The sequence below is a fragment of the Henckelia pumila genome, chromosome 2 (genome assembly GCF_033568475.1).
Source record: "Henckelia pumila isolate YLH828 chromosome 2, ASM3356847v2, whole genome shotgun sequence".
NCBI classification, from domain to species: Eukaryota; Viridiplantae; Streptophyta; class Magnoliopsida; order Lamiales; family Gesneriaceae; genus Henckelia; species Henckelia pumila.
This window is the reverse complement of record NC_133121.1, coordinates 129,601,995-129,621,336: the sequence shown is the minus strand read 5'-3', so window position 1 is coordinate 129,621,336 and position 19,342 is coordinate 129,601,995. Positions and strand designations below refer to the sequence as shown.

The following is a 19,342-nucleotide window of genomic DNA, read 5'->3' as shown; positions in this document are numbered from 1 at the left end:
CCAACGATCATTGGAAACAGATCACAGGGATTTAAAAGGATGAAATTCAGAAGTAATCCCTATAATAAAAGAATGAGAAGTTCTTGGAAACCAAGAACATTTTGGTCCAAACAAAAGGCCAGATCTTATAGGTCAGGAAGAAGAAGTGGATCTACAAGAACATCCTCAGTAACAAGCTCATCACAAAGCAGGGGAAGAACACCATCAAGAAGAACTTTCAGAAGAACTCATACAAGAGCAAGTGAAAGTTTCAAGGATTGCAACTGCTGGACATGTGGAGCAAGAAGACATATATCTACAAATTGTCCAGAAAATGAGAAAAAAGGAGTTAAACTCTTTGAAGCAACACCAGATATGGATGATGCGGTCTTCTTTCAAGATCTAGTCCAAGTATATCAATTTGAGGATATCCCCTCAGATGAAAGCATATACGAAGAAGAGATATTGTTTAGTCAAGAAGATTTTGAGGATGGATCAGAATCAGAATCAGAATAAAGAAGAAGTGTTTTGGCATGAAACACATGAAAGTTTGGCTGGATTCTTTAGCCAAACCACGATATCTCATAATATGGTCCAAAGGATTATGAGAGAAAATCCAACGTTACAAAAATACCAGAGATTTTTGGAAGGACAAGTAGAAAGAGTCTTAGGCAACCTAGGGCTTAGACAAAGAAGACATAATTTGATTTACAAAGTATCCAGAAGGGAAATGGCAATCCCCATGGAGTTAAGAAGTAATCAAATAGAGATGCAGTTAATTCATTTTGAAGAAATAAGAGAGGAATTGCAAAAGTTGAAAGGTGAGGTAGCAAGGACGATGTTTTGGATTCATATTGGAGCAATCCAAATAATGATCAAGGCAACTTTTAAAAAGAAATAGATTCACCCATAGATATCGTAGTATGCGATAAAAGAATGGGGAATATTCAAGATGCTGTCCTGGGTACTATCTCAGGAAATCTTTGTGCAGGAAAAATTGTAGGAGTTATTTATCCAAGAATAGCCTACAATTTAGCTGACAGGGACTTTAGTCAAGCCCTGACGTTGCATCAAAACTTCAAGGAAAAGAGACTAATGAAGGAAGGTAATAGACCATATTCTATTACATATCAAATTTCATATGCTCTTTCGAATACTCATCATTCTGAATTATTTATTAGAAATGAGTTCATTGAAATTCCAGATATCTTTGGGAAAGTTGCTCATGCAATATACCCAGAAAAAATCGAGTTTCCTTTAATTCAGGAAATAGACATTCAAATCCAAGACAGACCGGTTCTATACAGAGACCTTAAAATAGAACCTCGAAGGTTATCTTTTCAAGGAAACCGAATGACAAGTAGGAGATGGGACAAATCTCCTATTCAAGAAATTCCACCAGAAGAAAAAGAGTTTTCTATAATAGGAAAACTTAGATCTCCAGAAGGATGGAAAGAAGTGAAAATAGTATTCGATATTACAAGTCATCGGAACCAGTTCCCTTGTAACTCGATTTACTATTTGGAACAACATGAAAAAGAAACTTACCAAGGATTGATAAATATTGGAGAATTGGAAGTTCAAATATGTGGAATTCCAGGAAAAGAAGTGGATCAACTCATTCTTGGCCTAGAGTTTCTGGAGGACCATAAACCATGGAAACGCCTTGAAAAAGGAATAGAGTTCATGGTAAAAGAAAAGACTTGGAGGATTCAATAAGAATTCTACGAAATGGAAAACCAAGAGAATTGGATAAGGGACAATCTCTTAATCAGATTCGAGAACTCTGTTTACAAACAGAGGAAGAAGCAGCTGTTGAAATTAGTAAGTCATGAACATGATTTACTAGATCGCATTGAAGAGGTAGAAAGGAGTAACCATACTCTACCTTCTGAAGCCTTAGGAAGACTAAAGGTGAATAGTTTTAATCGGATTACTGAGTTACAACTGTAACATCCGGTATTTTTAATACGTAAATTCGCATGCATAATTAGGAAATTTATTTATTTGAAATTTTAGATTATGGGTTAAATATTTATGTGAATTATTTGTGCATGATTTAATTGATTTTCAAGCATTTAACCCATAATTAGAGATTTTCATGATTTATGGTAATTGAATTATTTTATCGCGTTGACGGGACCGTGGACGGACGAGAGGACAACTTTCTATCCAATTTATTTCATGAGCATTTTTAGAGACCAAAAATATTATTTTGAGTTTTATTTTCTCAAAATTTTCAGTATTTAATTTTATATAATTTTAGGAGTCTATTTTTATCCAAATTTAGCCAAAATAATGACTTTTTGCTATCTTTAAAATTCCCTTAATTATTTATTTCGGGATTTTTAAATTAGTTATCAGATTTTAATTATTAGTTAGAGCTTTTAAGTTATATATTTCATAATTAAAAATCCTTATTAATACTTTATTATCCTAAAAAAAAACATATTTTTAATTAAAACCTTACCCTAAACCTACCCAACCCTCACGCCTCCAAGCTCTCAGCCTCCACCTCCACCTCCACCTCTCCTTCATCTTCTTCATCGATCAGCAGGCCCTAGGACTCCATAGCCGATTTTCTTCGAAGTTTCAAGGTTGCTCGTCGTCCCGTCGTCCCGGATTCGTTCTACACGCTCCTATCTCTTCTTTTAATGGTGCAAGGCATGTCCCTTTTCATTTTAACGTGCTATATCAGTGTTTATGCGTGTGTGTGTGCGTGAGCATCAATTTCCTTCAAGAATTTTCAGAAAAACGAGAGTTGTTATGGTTTTATGCGTTTGTTCTTGTGATTCTTGATCATCTTCATGATTTTCCTAGCCATGGTTCGTACCACTGCTGGTCGAAGGGTTGTAGGGTGTGTGAGGGTTGCCTAGACTCGAATGGCTCGAGTGGCTCGAGCCAAATGAGCCCAGGAAACCAGCTGTTGCAGGTCGGGTCCTTTGGAGGCGCAGAATAGGGTTTCGTGGAAGGGGGCTCGGGATTTGGTCTGTGGGTTGCATGGGGCTGGGTCAAGGACTAGGTTCGAACCGCCCAGACGTGGGCTACGTCTGGGCGGCGGCGCTCTGGCCAGGGGCGGCCGGAGCAGGCCGGCAACAGCCAAGGAGTGGCTGCTGCTCTCGGCCGCAACAGAAACGGGAGGAGGGTGGATCGGGCTAGGGTTCCAGGGTGGTTTCCGGGTCGGGTTGGTGGTCCGGGTCATGTCAGTGGGTCATGGGTTAAGTTATTTGGGTCCGGGTCCAGGTTAAGTTAGTAGGGCTCGGGTATTTTATTTTTAAGTTAATTAATAAATTTAAGTGTTTAATGAGTCTAATTAAATCTCAAAATTTAATTGGGCTCCATTTAAATTCTTTTGGGTTGAATTTATTTGTTATTGGGCTTATTTAAATTTAATTAAGTTAGTCCAATAATTTTTATGGGCTTGGGGGCCCATGGAAGTTATTGGGCCAGTCTTTGGGCTTTTGGGCCCATTGGGCCAGATTAGGTTGTTATTGGGCCAAGTGTGCATTAATGAGTTTGAATAAATTAATTGGGCTTAGAAATGTATTTTTTGGGTTTAAGTGTGTTAATGGGCCAGTCTCAGTGTTAATGGGTCAGAATTTAAGGAAATGGGCTTGAGTGTCAGGGCCAGCAGTTCAGTACAACCCATGAGAAATTGCATGTGTCCTGAATATATATTTAATTATTTTTATGTATGGAAGTTATTTTTAATATTTATATGTTAGTATGAAATTAAATTAAATATATATGAAGGACACACATTTTATTTAAGTACATGCATTCATGAAATAATTTTATTGCATGATTTAATGTTTAAGGTTGAGCAAAAAAAAATAATTTTTATGTTGGAAGTTGAAGTAGTGTGACAATTTAAGGGGGATTCGTCCCCATATGTGAACTATTGAAGGGCAGTTTACTGCCAATTTAAGAGGTGATTCGTCACCGCCACGTACGTTGGTTTACCACGCTGATCAGTATTTAATGTATGTATGGTTACACTATGGAGACGACCTTTCGATGTTAGAAAATACTTTGCTCAACAATGTTTATGTATTATTATGATATTTAAGTTTATGTTATGTTCATGATATTTTTTTAAGCATGCTCATTCATGTATATGTTATGTATTAGTATTAAAGTGATTTAAATTATTTTAAACCCTTGTTATGTTAGCATGTTGGGCCTCTAGGCTCACTACACTGATATGGTGCAGGTGAGTACGTAGAGGAGGATGTAGTACCCACCGGCGGCGAGGACCTATGAGCGGACATGCAGTAACCCCGTGACCGTTGTCTGAGTCTACGTCATGTTTTGAATATTTTTATCATGTCATACATTTTATTTATTTATTTTCAGTGGTGGATATTATTACTCATCTTATTTAAATATTTTCAGTGCATGCAAATTTTATTTATTTTGCATATGTCAGTATTTTATTAAATGTTAGACTCAGATATTTAATTTATTAAAGGTTGCATTTTTATTTTAGTTATTTATTTTTAAAACTATTTATTCTGTGCATATATGTATGGACATGTATGTACATATTATTATTTAGTAAGTATTAAAAAAAAATTCCGCATATTTATTTATATTTAGAGAGTTAGGGTCGTTTCAACAACACAGTCTGTTAAAAATGGTAGGGCCATTTAGTAATCCCTTTAAAAAATGACAACAAGTCATTTCTCCATATACATTCCGATAGGGATGTTGTATGAACAATATAAGGTTGAATACTTTGCAGCTTATATTGATTCGGGAGCAGGAATTTGTACAGCAAAAAGAGGAGTCTTCCCTGAAAAATGTGAAGAAGATTTGCCAAAAATTGCTGGACGAGATTTCTCTCGAAGAATTTTAATTATTTGCAAAGGAATAAAACAAACAGAGATCCTTATAGGAGGAGCAGGTCAGACACCTTGGTACAAGGTAAAGACACCACCAATCTATTTCCATGATACAGGAGCTGATATCCTGTTAGGAAATAACTTCTTACAAATGTTTAAGAAGTACGCACAAGACAATGAGTTAAGAAGACTTATGTTCACTACAATTTGTGATCATAAAATTATCGTTCAAAGACTCAAAGTTGCTTTTTATCGACAATTGCCGATAATATTTCGTAGCTAGCGTGGTGATAAGGGACAACTTTTTCACCCAAAAATGAAAGATCCAAGAAGGTTTGGAGAAACCATGTTGAAAATAACAACAGAACAAGAACTCCAAACAGAGGATATGGAGCTTCTCAAGGTAACTCTAAATCATAGAGATATAGAGTTAGAAAATAAGGTATCCCTTGAAGATGTCAAAAAGAGGCTCAAAGAAAGTTATAATGAGCATCCTTTGGCATGGTGGGATAGAAATCAACTCAAAGCCAGTCTTACTCTAAAGGAAGACAAAGAGTATGAATTCGTCAGATATAAGCCTATCCCGATGAACATAACATATCAAAGGGATATGAGAATGATTATCAAGGAACATTTGGACCTTGGTCTAATCAAAGAAGGAGTTTCACCATATAGTAGCCCAGGTTTTCTGGTCAGAAATCATGGTGAAATAAAAAGAGGGAAACTCAGGTTAGTTATTAACTATCAAGGTATTAATAAAATCCTGGAGTTTGACGGGTACTTCATACCTAGTAGAGAACATCTAATTAGCTGTGTACGAAATGCTAGAGTGTTCTCAAAATTTGATTGTAAGTCTGGATTCTACCAGATAAGAATGGAAGAAGGCAGTAAGAAATTCACAGTCTTCTCTACTCCACAAGGACACTATATTTGGGAAGTTATGCCTATGGGATTGGCTAATGCACCCCAGATATTTCAAAGAAAGATGGATAACATTTTTATAGATTATTTCAACTTTATGTTTGTTTATATTGATGATATTCTTATAGCATCAAAAAATATAGACGAACACGTTAAACACTTAGAGATTTTCTCTAAAATTTGTAAACAAGAAGGACTGGTGTTATCTGAAAAGAAAGCAGTCATAGCAACAAGGAAAATTGAATTCCTCGGTATTGAGATTGATAAAACTGGAATAATTCTACAACCCCATATTGTGGAAAAGGTAAAGAATTTTTCAGATAAACTCAAAGATGTAAAACAACTCCAGAGTTTTCTTGGAGTAGTTAATTTTGCAGGGATGTTCATTAACAATCTAGCAATGTATAGAAAGATGTTCAGTCCTTTGTTAAAAAAGGATGCTAGGTTTATATGGACCGATGACCATACTAAAGGGGTAAACCAATTAAAAGAGATATGTAAGAATCTCCCAAAAATGGCTATACCCGTAGATGAAGATGATTTGGTATTATTGACGGATGCCAGCGACGATTGGTGGGCGGCAGTCATTACCAAAATCACTCCAAATGGGGAAATACCATGCAGATACTGTAGCGGTCTTTTTTTAGAATCTGAGGCCATTAGATGACATATCAACGAGAAAGAATTTTATGCGGTTAAAAGGGCTTTTGAAAAATGGCCATTATTTTTACTTGCTAAAAAATTCACTCTGAAGGTTGATAACACCCAGGTAAAAGCTTTCCTAAAGAATAAGATTGAATCTAAACCTGAGAAAGCTAGGTTATTAAGATGGCAAGCATTATGTCAAAATTATATTTTTGATATTGTTATTATTAAATCTCATGAAAATATTCTTGCAGATTTTTTAACAAGAGATGGAAGGCAGTGACGTGGATTCCATCCTGAAAATGCAGAGGCATCTCAGGAAACACCTTAGGTTGCTTCAAAACGAGTTCAACCAGTTAGCCATTAATGCTGAAATGGCCGGCAGGTTACAACAAGCTGATCGGATCAAAGTATCTAATCGAATTACAGGATGTATGCAAGCTCAAACACAACTATGAGCTGCTATTCAAGGGCCAATTGTGAAGGCTATAGAGAAACCATTGGTTTCTCATAAACAAGATATACTAAAACCATTGGTTTTACAAGAACAAGAAATACAACCACCGATTGTGAAACAAGATGTTGAGGAATCTCAAACTCAAGAAACAAGAGCTAATCTATCATCAGCCTTTGATGATCTGGATGAAGCAACAATTGATGAGGATAACTCATCAAGTCAACCCTCCGCCTCTGGGGTAAAAGAGGAAGAGATCAATCTTAGGCCCAACACTGACAAGGAAAAATCTAAGATTGATACTAATCCATCTATTATTTCTCCATTCCAGGTTTATCAACAGAAGTGGGAGAAATTGAATACAAGGAATGAAATTAACCCGAACACTTGCAGGGTTGATGTTGCAGGAATATATCCAAGGGTTTGGCTAAAAAACAATGTCAATCCTAAAGATGTAAAACTCTGGTATGAATTTGGGGCTTTGGCCTCAGTTTATACAACGTCACCAAGCTTTCTGGAGATATCACAATTACCAAAATGGATTCAGGAAGCAGTCCAAGAAACATGGGCAAATAATGATCATTTGTCCAGAGGAGATGTGCTTGAGTTATATTTTTCAGTGCAGCTCCAGAACCAACAGTGAAAGGATCACACGAACCCTTTTATTTTATCAAGCTGAGGAGACCTGATATAAATAGTCATAAATTTATCAAGGATCCTAAAACTGAAGAAATACCCTTGGTGTCCACTTTCGGGGAAAATGAGATCTCAACCAGAAGGGCATGGGGTATTTGGGTCTGTCTTACTGAGATGGACAAAGTCAAGTTTTCATTCAAATGTTATCAGAATTCTGTGAACGGATCGTTCCTGTTGAACACAATGACAGGAAAAACTACATCATTTGCGAAAGAACTCTTCGAAAAGAAGAGAAATCTTTTGTGGAACAACAAGCTGCCGAGGAGTAAAGAAACTCGCCGAAAATTTTGTAACATGGCTCATATTGGACGATGGTCAGAGAATATCTGCCCAGAATTCCCAAATCAGAAGGAACCAGAATTTGGAAAAACCTTTAGACCCCGAACGGATTGAAAGGATTTTTCCGAGACAAGCAAAGGTGGACAAAGACCACCAAAGATGCGTTTCCACAGGGGTCTACTTCAAAAGCAAAAGATGCCTTGACAACAATAAAGCAGGCATGTGAGGAGAATAAAGCCAAAATAAAGTGGCAGGTATGTGATTCCTCCACTAGTAAAAGATGCCATCAATAATGGCATAAAAAATTCAAGACAGCTGCCTCCTCCACTAGTAAAAGATGCCATCAATAATGACATAAAGAAATACAAGACAGCTGTAAGATTCCCTGAAGTTTCTCGGTGAAACGAGTGGAACTACAACTATAAATATAGGCATTTGAGAAAGCTGAAGACATCGATCATTTCCTTCAGTTTTCTTACGAATAAAATTGTTGTAATATTTCTCTTTCTATTGTAATAAGTTTTCGTTTATGTATTTCAAGAACGAGGCTACTATGAGTAGCTAAACAAGTTGTCTTCTCCTCTTCAAAGGAGTTGATTTATGTAATAATATTATGTCTGAATAATTTTTCTAAAGTCTCTTGTTCTTTCATGTTCATATTTTATAATTAAATTTATATACCATACGCCTTAAGGTAGAAAATGAATTAAGGCTGTGCTGGGTGTTGTTGAAGGAGCTTGTGCAGAAACCATCTGTTGCGACTGCGTGGTTGGAGTGTGAGGAGCACTTCGTAAAACTCGGCAGGTATGACCCGATGACATTATGGTCAAAGAGGTATTTAAATTTGATTTACTTTACGGAAGCATGTTGGACCCTAATCTAAAGTATATAGGCTGGAAACCTTGCGCAACCAATAGTTCTTCACGACATGAACTGGTTCGATAGGTAAAACAACGTCAAAGTACAAAATATTAGTTGAATACTTGTTTAATCAAAATTGGGGACCACTAGGGAGTGCAAACTAAAAAATTTGAATGTAGGGAGTTAGAAGAAATTTATGTTTAGGTTTAGGGATTTTAAAATAATTACCCCTAATAATAATAATAACAAAATAATAATAATAATAATAATAATAATAATTTGTATGGATATCAAATCAAACATTTTCAATAAAAGATTATATCCCTAATATTTTTTTTGAAATGAGAGACTTATCCCAATAATATTACTTGCAATCAGTGTTTTAAAAACGCGAAAAAGTATCGCTTAAGCGTAAAGCGTGACCAAAAAACTTTATTTTGGACAAAGGCGTGAAAAAGTGGTCAACCCCTTGGTTCATCATATTAAGCGCAAAAAAGCGTGAAAAAGCTAAAAAAAAAAACGTGAAAAAGCTCGAAAAAAGCGTGAAAAATATAATTTTTTTAAAATAATATTTAATTAACATTTTAATTTTTATTTAATATTTTTAACTTTTGAATTTTATTTTAAATGATAAATATTTAATAATGTATATTTTTTAAAATATTTAAATACGTCAAAATTAAATTTGTTTCGTACATTTCGTTTTTTTGCGACTAAAAGATGAAATCTGATCTAACACAAACATTTTACTCTAGATAATTTGTTATTTTGAGACTTACGTTTTTTATAACTTGAAAATTTATGTATTTATTCTTAAAATCTTAAGTTTATATGTTATTTATTCTATTAATTAATTTAATATAATTAAAATTATTAAAAAATGAACCTTGCTATAAATACATATGCAAGTTAAATAATATGTCCAGCTCAAATAAAAGTCGGAATACTTCTAATTCATTTTCGATAAGAATAATTATTCTTACACGCGAGATGTGTTTATATAGTTAGAATTATTTATCTAATGGCTAAAAAATTGAATTTTGTTATTTATAAATTAATGTTTTTTTTCATTAAAGGTAATAATAAACTATAAAATATAAATAAAAAGGGTAAAAGTAATGCAAAGGAAATACAAACATAACCGGATAACTATACTATACCCAACAAAAAAAAAATGAAAAAGAAAAAACTGAAGCAAAATGAAAGAAATTTCAGAAAAAGTCTGACAAATAAATAGTAACAACGATGAAAAAAATAGTTATTGTTTTGAATAATGGACATAAATCAATTAATTCTTCATCACAAAATTTTTAGAAAATTGGTCGAAGTTGAGAATAAAGATTCCAGCCAAAAAATGTTCAACTATATACAAAATAATTTTCATTGTATTGATTAATCAAATAAAAATCACCGCATTATGTGGATAATACGTGTTTGTTGTAATAAATAATATTTGTAATTTTTATGAATCGTGTCCGATATTCATTTTACAAAAATAATACGTGAAACAAGTCACATATGAGTTTTGATATGATAAAATTTATAAATATAACCCAACTAAATTAAAATTTCTCAAAAACAATAGAAGATTTATTTTTTTCACTATATTTTCCTCAATATTTTCTTGTAACTTGGAAAATTATTATTGATTGAACTTTATTGTTGATTGAACTATAGATTTATGTAAGAATTTTTAAAATATTATCATCTTATCGATTTATCAATTATTAATTTTATAAAAAAAATTGTCTAAGTTGAGAGCAATTATTAATTTATCGAAGTGAAAATCCTACGGTGACCAAATTACATTTTAGTAATATGCTTTTTGCTTTATATTAAAAATTATTTCTTCTTTTTTAAACTAAGAAAAAAGACACGAGGTATTGGTAAATTATCTATAGTGGATACATTTTTCGAATGGCAGACCTCACACAATCCATTTTGAGTCGTATGGAAAAATTATAGTAGTGATTGACATATTTGCATTTGGCAAGAACAAACGAAAAGTCAAAGAATAAATAAATCATCTTATTTCAGTAAGAGAATTCTGCACTAACAAAATTGAGACTCTACAATTACAATAATTTTCTCTAGCAAATAACAAAGAGACTCCATTCTTCTGTCTTTGAGTCATTGCAATCTGCAGATGGTGAGGTCCCCAGTGTCATCGCCGACGAAAAAGAGTCTATCAACGCCAGTTTCAACAACTTTGGCTTTCCCTCTTGTAAATATTCTGCCTCTTTCTTCAAATCTGAAGCCAAGAAAGTACCCATCAAGTTAATCTCTACTCTAGGAATAAGCTTGTTTCATCGTCAGAAATACTTACGAAATCAGTGATACTTACGAAGGTAATTCATAGAGGCCAACAGTGTTATCATTGCACAAGCAGATGAGTATAGGCTTCTCTTCCACGTCACGTATGCCCCGGATGGCAAGAAACCCCTGACGTTACAAAATGAGTATTATAAAACACCAATGTAAAGCCAAGAGACTTAGCAATTTTGGTTTCAAAATCATTTAAACTTACTTGTTCTTTGAGATCACACACCACTTCTATAATCTTACTGTCAGTTTCACCCCAAATCTAATTAAAACAAAAGAACGTCAAATAACCAGCCAAATAACCAAGTGTCTGAAGCAAATAACATTGAGTCATTGACAACAAGAGAGCCAACCATTAGCGTGTTGTCCAGAGAAGCAGAGAGCAGGTAGCGGTCCCAACAAAGAAGAGATGTCACGTCTCCGGTGTGCCCACTTAATATTTGCACACACTGCAAAGTTTCAAGGTTCCATGCCTGGAATGACACGTAAACGAGATGAGTGAACATGAGCCTATCCAAATCCATTTGAGTAAAGAACATGGATTCCTATCAAGCATGCAGACATGAGCCTATCAAAATTAGTTAAGATACGTACCCTTATGGTGTGGTCCTTGGAACCTGTATAGAGGTTCTTACCCCCTATAGTAATTGAACAAATAGCACCATTGTGCCCCTTCAGGGTTGCAGCTGGTTTAGGGATATTGGCCTCTGGATCCCATTTCCAAACCAAAATGGTACCATCCTGCAGCCACGTGTAGATAGATACAAGCAAACAGGCTTAAAAACGACCTAAACATGCTATAGATACGGAGACATGGGTCGAAAATAGAATGTCCCCAGAACATACCTCTATGCCCGCAAAGAGCATATCCTTATCAGCAATCAAGCATTGAACTTGCCCAACAAATTCATTGAGAGTAAACTCGGCTTGGGTTTGGAAGTTCCAGGCCTAGACCAAATAAAAAACAACAGTACAACTATGAGATAACTGAGATGGCATGAACAGATGGTGATAAAACTGTGAAGAACCACTCATACCTTCACCGAATTTGGTAATCCAACAAACACCCACGGACCTTCATGGGTCAAGCACCCAACATCGTCGTCAATATCAACAGAGCCAAGACACTGCGTCGAGAAAGAATTACCGTACAAATATGTAATATAAGCCCACTGTTCCATCTAAATGGTAAAGTACAAAAAAATAAAAATTATTTCAACCTGACCACTGTTGCAATCCCAAGTGCGGATACATTTATCCTTGCCAGCTGAAAATAGCTTGTCACAGCGAGAAGGAAGAGCAACTCCAGAGATGGCCTGTGTGACAATTCAATATACCAGCAATTACTTTTCAATGAAATCCATTGCAAACATGGTAAACTCACTAGAAATGGACCTGGATTTTCAAAAAACTAATTTAAAAACTGTAGATATAGAAGATACCTTATCATGGCCTTGTAATTTTGTCAACACTGTCAATCCTGAACCACACATCCAGGAGTGAAGGTCCTTGCACTTGTCGCCAAGGACGCAATTGCCAGTAATCCAATATTTGCATGGCTTTGGCTGCACTTTTTCTACACGTCTGATTTCAGATTTAGCTGTCTCAACATTCGATACCTTCTGCTGAGTCTGTTTGCCTCTATTTCCATTAGAGTTCTTTCTTCCATTAGAGTTCTTCCTTTCAGATTCAGCTGTCTCGACATTCGATACCTTCTGCTGAGTCTGTTGGCCTCTATTTCCATTTGAGTTCTTTCTTTCATCAGTTGAAAGAATGCCTTTTTTGGCACTGCAGTAGTTGGGATTCTTCCAGGTCGATTTACTGCTGCCATCGAAAGATGAGGATGGATTTTGATGATGCTGTGGTTGTGGCGGTGGCGAGTCTCTGTGCATGAATCTGCAGGGATTGCGGTTGCATTTTCCAGCCACCCAAAAGGCGCATACTTGGTTTTTCACATTCTGCCTCTCAAAACGATCAAAAACTGAGCATCTCCTAGCTGTCTTGCTCGCCATTACAGTATACTAAGCCAAAACAAAACAAAACATGAATCAAAATCTAAGCCGACCCCTCCAACAGCTTGTGCATAAACTCTTTTAGCTACCACAACATATATCAATCAAGGGCAACAGTACTCAGGAACTTCTGTAACAACCAAAGCTGTTTCCACCAGTCACTCCACAATAGAACAATGACTCATCCTACATCTGTTGACAGTTGACACCAATCCCAAACATTCCACGGCCTTGAAGGCCAGGGTATTGGCAGATGATCCATCTTTTGACAACTTGTTCCATATAATCAAAGCCATGGATGATCAGAAAGAAACCGGAAACCCACAACGTGATCTCAACCCTAGCCAGTGCCCAGAATATCGACAAAATAAATCAGAAAATCAAGAAAACACATCAAGAACCCGAGATTTTGGTTTCTTCAAATCAGGGTCGGGAAAATTCACATCGTCGATCGAACAACACACCAAGATCCAGTAACCAAACCTAGCTAATTTTAATAAACAATCTCTTAAACACGAGATCCTCCACTTTCCAAAACAAAAATCGCCTCCACGACAAAGCCGAAGGATATGAACCCGTCATCGTAGAGAAATTAATCGTCAATTCTTGAACACGGATAGATTGCGATGAATCGAGTATCGAGTACCAATTAAAATTGAAGAAAATCGAAGAAGAAGGCTTGCAAACCTGGAGAGATTGAACTGTAAAAAACTCTTGGTCGATCAAAAAGAAAACCTGATAGAATCTTCGATGATTTGGGAGAAAGGAAAACGATGAATCAACTAATTGAAGAGAGACTTGCGGCTGTCTGTATAAGGGTTTATAGAATATGTAATCCCAATCAAATATCTTTATCTTTTTTTAAAAAAAAATATTTTAATTTTAAATTATTACTAAAAACGTGTATTTATCTTTTCCTATATTTTTAAATTTTAGATTAGATTAGATGAATATATCGCTTTTATGAATAACAAATTTAGAAGGAAAAAAAAAAGCATTACTTTCGAAAACAAAAATTACCATATTTAAATTATTTTTATTTTTATTTTTATTATATAATTTATTAATGTTAAATTTTAAAATATCAAAACTTTTATCGTTAACTAGTATAATCAAGCACACATAATGCATGTGTATAAAATAAGATAATTTTGAGGGTAAATAGAATCAAATTTACATATTTAGTATAAGGGTAATTTTGAGGGGAAAAAAAAGATGGTGACAGATTTTTTTATATATAAGGAAAGATTAGATGATGATGTATTTGAAAAAAATTTTAAATTATAAATACTAAAGTTCTTGATTATTATTACTGTTCTGAAAGAGTCTTATAAATTGGTTTAAAAAAAGTCTTATAAATTATAATAAAAGTAATTAATAATTTTATAGTATATTTTTCATATTTTTAAAGTAAAATACGTATAATTTGAAGGATAGATATAGACGAGTTAATCATGTATATATTTAATAATATTTTTGACATAAAAGTTATATGTTGTATGATTAATTCAAGTAAAAAATATGTATCATATAATTGACTCGTGAGATCGTGTCACAAGTATTTTTGTATAATTAAAATATTTTGAAACAAAAATTGATTCAAATGATAATTTTTAAGAGTTTAATTTAAAAAACTTATTTTGTTAAACTGAACAATTTGTTTGTATTATATGGATTCATATTATATGTGCGATAATCTAAGTTGTCATCTTTAGTTCGTCGTATGAAGATGATATACGATGACTTCGGTAATTTATCCGTTGAGCAATATAGTTGAAACTAGGTGAATTCTTAGTAATTTAATGACATTGACAACTACTTTCAATCGATGTATTTTACATACACATTTTGTCGTGTTCATAAAATTATATTGTTGAGCATTTATTTAGGATCTCAAATACCCAAATGCGGTAATAAAATTTTATATTAATTGCATTAAACTCGATTTTAATTTTAAAGAAAAGGGACCTGAAAATATTTCTATGAGGCTATTGACATGGCGAATAAATAAAATCCAAGTATCAATCAATTTCAAACAAAAATTTCCTTCATCTTGCTCCATTTGATTCTCATCCTTCAAATATATATATGTTTCAATTTTCAAACCAAAGGTCTTCTCTCATCATCTACTTGGATCCCGGTTTGAAACCCTCCTCCGTCTTCCCTCGGCGGTATATTTTCAATCTTGGCATGGGAAATAGAAGTTACTCTTTGCTTTGAAGGCTTGTAATCAGGCAACATCTTTAACACGATGCCCATTGCTATCAGCAACAACCCACTTCCATGTTGTTCGGTAAGAGGCTTGGTGAAAATCATATACGATAGCAGTAACGTGACGGCTTTCCTAGCAGTCGTTATCTGCATGAAGTTTGCGTTGATACGAACATGAATACCAATATCAAACACAAAGTGTAGCAATAAGATGGGAATGAACCAAAAAATGATTAAAAGTGTTACTTAGAATAATGTAATTTATTGTATTTTGAAATGTAATCGAGAGAGGAATCCGACCATTTTTCATGAAATTTACACTTGCTCGCCCCGATCAAGATGGTGATACAAATGCATTTGACGGGGTCGAAACTACTATTTTGGCAAAAATTATGAATAGAGTTTCAGAATTTTTAGATAGAGAACAGAGCAATGGTGGCAGCACGACTACTACGTACCATGGCAGTGGAGGCGGCACCAAACAGAGCAATGAGAGAAAGGACGGACACTTGGCCAATAAAAGTGGCCATGGCTTCAAACACAAGAACTCCATATACATAAAGATGCTGCATCGAAAACCAACATAGATGAAAATAAATACAGATTTAAATTGAATACATTTGTTCTTGTTCAGGAAAAGAATAGTTAATAGTTAGATAGTCCATACTTCCGAGCAAGCAGTCCAAGCCCTGAACAATTCTCCTGTGACCAGCATTGGTGGGATCAAGAAAGGCATGCCAACAAGGGTCGAGCAGAAGAGCATTTCTGTCTATTATAAGATTGGATTCATGAGAAAGAATAAATTATTTAGGGTCGACAATCATGCGCGACCACCAAAAACGGTAAAAGAAATCACATTTACAGTGTGCATCACCTGTGTTGTTTCAGGATTCATTGTAAAGATAGCTTCTTGCAAATTCCCAAGAAATGAATCCATAATCAATGCACCAGATACCATCAAGACCCCGATCACACTGAAGTTAGGAGACGTTTGGGCGTCTGCCAACGTGAAAAGAATCAGGCCAACTACTAATAGTACAGCAGATAAATATTCGTGAGGTGGATACTTTCGTCTTAGTCCAGGGATAAAAGAGCCCATTATCATCACCGGTATAACCTGAAATCAGTACATAATGGGTGACTAACAAGCGGACAAGATCAAAAAAATAAACAAAATCCCACAACAACAATGATAAACAGAGATAGACCAACGTTTGAGCAAAGAAGCAGTAAATTTCATTGGACTACTCAATCTCAATCATCTTGGACAACAAAGCCCCAAATCAAACCATGAAAAAAGTTTCAAGTCATAAAAAACTAGTTACTTTTCACCTTTGTTGATTTGAACATGATTTGTGCCGGATAATTGAGAAAAGCCAGAGAACCTTTCGTAAGTCCATTCGACCCCATAAGCACGGCAGAGAGCTTCACATAAGTCTTCCATGGATTCACCATTTGCTTGGTGGTGAATCCTTGCAGATAAATCAACAAAATGTAAACCCAACCTTGCACAAAGGTGAAGTACCATCCATAACTACAATTAAACCAATGGCCAAATAAATCAAAACAAGACAACAAAACTGCCAAAAAATGCTCAAAATCAAGTATCATTATACTTCAGATTCAATCTTACCTGAATTGGAGTCTGTTGTAAACATACTCCTGAAATCAAGGGGAAAAACTAAACTGTATTACAAAAACTGAAAAAGAGAAACTTTTGCCAAAAAGCAAGCACACTAAGTGGCATGATCAGATAAGTTTATGTGGAAACCTCCAAACTGCAAAAAAATGCAAGGAACGCGAGCAGAAACGTAATATATGCGTGTTTACTCGCTTAACCTTATGCCTAAATGCATCCTAACTAGTTAAACAGACCAGGGCCACACGGGCATTTTCTTCCCACCGTGAGGACCTGGCGGGTATGGTATCCGCAGATGCCTCTACTGCAAATCACCCTAAAAATATTTAATGATTGACCCACAAGCTTTTTGGACCTTATCGAACAGTATAACTCTCTGTAACATCAGTCAAAACCCAAAATTCTATAGCAATTTACTGGCACAGATATATTTTCAGAAGAGGAACTGATTAAAAGCCAGGAAATTACTGAAAGATGAAGGTGAAAAGGTCAATTCCAATTCTCAGTCGTTATTCATTAAATTATTGATATCCAAACATGCTGAGTCATACTAAAGAACATCTAAAAACAACAATTGAAGATGGCAATCACATTAATGATGACAGAGAAATGCAATGAAATCAAACAAAATCAAGCCTTTGACCAACACAGAAACATTGGAAAAAATACATATAAGCAAACACAAAATGCAAAAACAAATAAAATAAAAACTTGTAGAAAGGAGTAAACCCTTCAAAATTCATAGCTGCCAAGATTAAAAACACACGCACACACACACAAACACACACAAGAAACCAAACAATAAAAAATCTCTGCTATTTCCAGTTTGCTAATCGTTTTACGAAAATTAGAATCAAAAGCTTCGTTCTGGGGGGAGAAACAGATCACTTGCCTCACAGATACCATTGACAAGGTATCCAAAGAAAAAACCAGAAGAACATATGAGAAACTGCTGCCATCTGGGCCGTTGATTGAGTGAGATTCCGAACAAAGACCGCGCCTGCTCTTCATTCTTCATCCTTTTCTATTTTGGAAAATTTCCTTCACTCTCTATTTGGAGAAGAGCAAAAACCCGTTTCGAAAACTAAAAAAGAAAGGGTCTTGAACATTGAATTCGCTTCAATTCAATTAATAATCGTGGACTGAATTCAATGAGTCTGCATGTTGAAATCGAAGAACCAAAAATAAACAGCAGGACAAAAGAATACGAGGAAATTGAATCGGTTACAGCTGCGTTAACAAAAAGAGTCGTCATTTCACACGTACGTACAAATCATGTGTAAGTATAGGATACGTGTTCGTTCAAGAATCTTGGAGAGCGAAGATGAAAGAGTTTGGAATTTTTAAATCATTTTTTTGGAATAGGATACGTGTTCCTTCAAGGATCTTGGAGAGCGAATATGAAAGAGTTTGGAATTTTTAAAGCATTTTTAGAATTTTTAAAGCATCTTTTTTGTTGGGGAGAGTAATTTAGCAAATCAATGGAATTTACAAAGATTTGTTTGCCAAGAATAAGGCGTTGATTCCATCATTAAGGCAATTTCTTAATTGGATCTATATCAATCAAATAATAATAATTTTTAATTGGTTTTTGAAGTTGACAAATTTTTTATTCATTATTTTTTACATGTTCGCCTTGCTCTTGAATTTTATCTTTCTCTAAGGATTTGTCATTTTCTAAACAGGGAATACATTTTGTGCTTTTCAAATTTGTTATTAATAAAAATAAATACAAAAATTCATAACATGAATTACTTCAATGGTCCCTTCTGTGTTAAATTATTTCTCGTGACTTGTAAGTTATAGAAGTGTAAAACACACAAGAGGACAATAGGCATAATGTTAGATTTATTTTTAAAAAAAATCCCACAACTAATATTTCTCATACTTAGAGGAATGCATTTTCTCAGTATAGATATCGTGTGAGACAATCGATTGAGCTCATATTTTGAGCTCATATTTTATTTATAATAAAAGTATATTTTTTATGAGTCGAACTGAATAAAAAATTTATCTCATAAAATTAAAGTTTTATTAAAAAAAATATGATTTTATGATTATACTCTTATATATCTTTTACCATGTTAATATTGTTTAGAAATACGACATTTATTTGCTAAAAAAATACGACATTTATCTTTAAATTTTTATTTAATGTAGCACTAATTCTCAAGTCTCAACCAACACTTGACACTTTCAACAAATTTTATAATTTTTTCTTCTCATCAAAATTTATCCTCACACCACCACATATTTGTCATATTCAAACATACATTTATTAGGCTCACATAAATACAATCTAATGACTCAATAATTAGTTATATCAATTCTCCAGCATTAATTAGATATATGCGTTGAGATCTAGTATATCAAATCCATGATTTAAACACTACCCTTGAGGGTACATGTGTCAAAATGAGTTAGACTCGTCAGATTAGGCCTCCCCAATATAAAATAGATAGATCGAGTTTACAATTTT

General features: G+C 34.4%; 2 protein-coding genes across 5 annotated transcripts; both read right to left on the bottom strand.

The window, feature by feature from the left end:
* Positions 1–10,681: 10,681 nt before the first annotated feature.
* On the bottom strand, positions 10,682–13,799 carry LOC140882651 (zinc finger CCCH domain-containing protein 48-like). Its single transcript, XM_073288779.1, has 10 exons — positions 13,701–13,799; positions 12,444–13,022; positions 12,222–12,317; positions 12,039–12,128; positions 11,848–11,949; positions 11,596–11,742; positions 11,355–11,474; positions 11,207–11,263; positions 11,024–11,121; positions 10,682–10,930 (listed from the first exon to the last, which is right to left on the bottom strand). Exons 2-10 carry the CDS (start codon positions 13,011–13,013, stop codon positions 10,810–10,812), a joined length of 1,401 nt encoding a protein of 466 aa, XP_073144880.1. The 5' UTR covers positions 13,014–13,022; positions 13,701–13,799; the 3' UTR covers positions 10,682–10,809.
* A 1,149-nt stretch (positions 13,800–14,948) lies between these two features.
* On the bottom strand, positions 14,949–18,337 carry LOC140881851 (UDP-galactose/UDP-glucose transporter 2-like). Of its 4 annotated transcripts, none has more exons than XM_073287478.1 (8): positions 18,130–18,336; positions 17,756–18,020; positions 16,858–16,886; positions 16,557–16,758; positions 16,099–16,341; positions 15,892–15,993; positions 15,683–15,790; positions 14,949–15,371 (listed from the first exon to the last, which is right to left on the bottom strand). In XM_073287478.1, the coding sequence occupies exons 2-8, from the start codon at positions 17,879–17,881 to the stop codon at positions 15,114–15,116; spliced, it is 1,068 nt and encodes a 355-aa protein (XP_073143579.1). In that variant the 5' UTR covers positions 17,882–18,020; positions 18,130–18,336; the 3' UTR covers positions 14,949–15,113. The 4 variants fall into 4 exon arrangements, with proteins under 4 accessions (XP_073143579.1, XP_073143578.1, XP_073143580.1 ...); XM_073287477.1 differs by having other exon boundaries at positions 18,134–18,336; XM_073287479.1 differs by having other exon boundaries at positions 16,557–16,729; positions 17,756–18,337.
* Positions 18,338–19,342: the final 1,005 nt, after the last annotated feature.

Excerpts from the sequence above, each read along its gene's own strand:
- LOC140881851 (XM_073287476.1), bottom strand. The coding sequence starts at position 17,881 with ATGAAGAATGAAGAGCAGGCGCGGTCTTTGTTCGGAATCTCACTCAAT. Across the intron at positions 15,791-15,891 it reads CTTGGACTGCTTGCTCGGAA|CATCTTTATGTATATGGAGT; the intron begins GTATGGACTATC and ends TTTTCGATGCAG. Across the intron at positions 15,372-15,682 it reads GTGCCGCCTCCACTGCCATG|ATAACGACTGCTAGGAAAGC; the intron begins GTACGTAGTAGT and ends AACTTCATGCAG.
- LOC140882651 (XM_073288779.1), bottom strand. The coding sequence starts at position 13,013 with ATGGCGAGCAAGACAGCTAGGAGATGCTCAGTTTTTGATCGTTTTGAG. Across the intron at positions 11,475-11,595 it reads CCAAGGACCACACCATAAGG|GCATGGAACCTTGAAACTTT; the intron begins GTACGTATCTTA and ends GTGTCATTCCAG. Across the intron at positions 11,264-11,354 it reads CTCTGGACAACACGCTAATG|ATTTGGGGTGAAACTGACAG; the intron begins GTTGGCTCTCTT and ends TGTTTTAATTAG.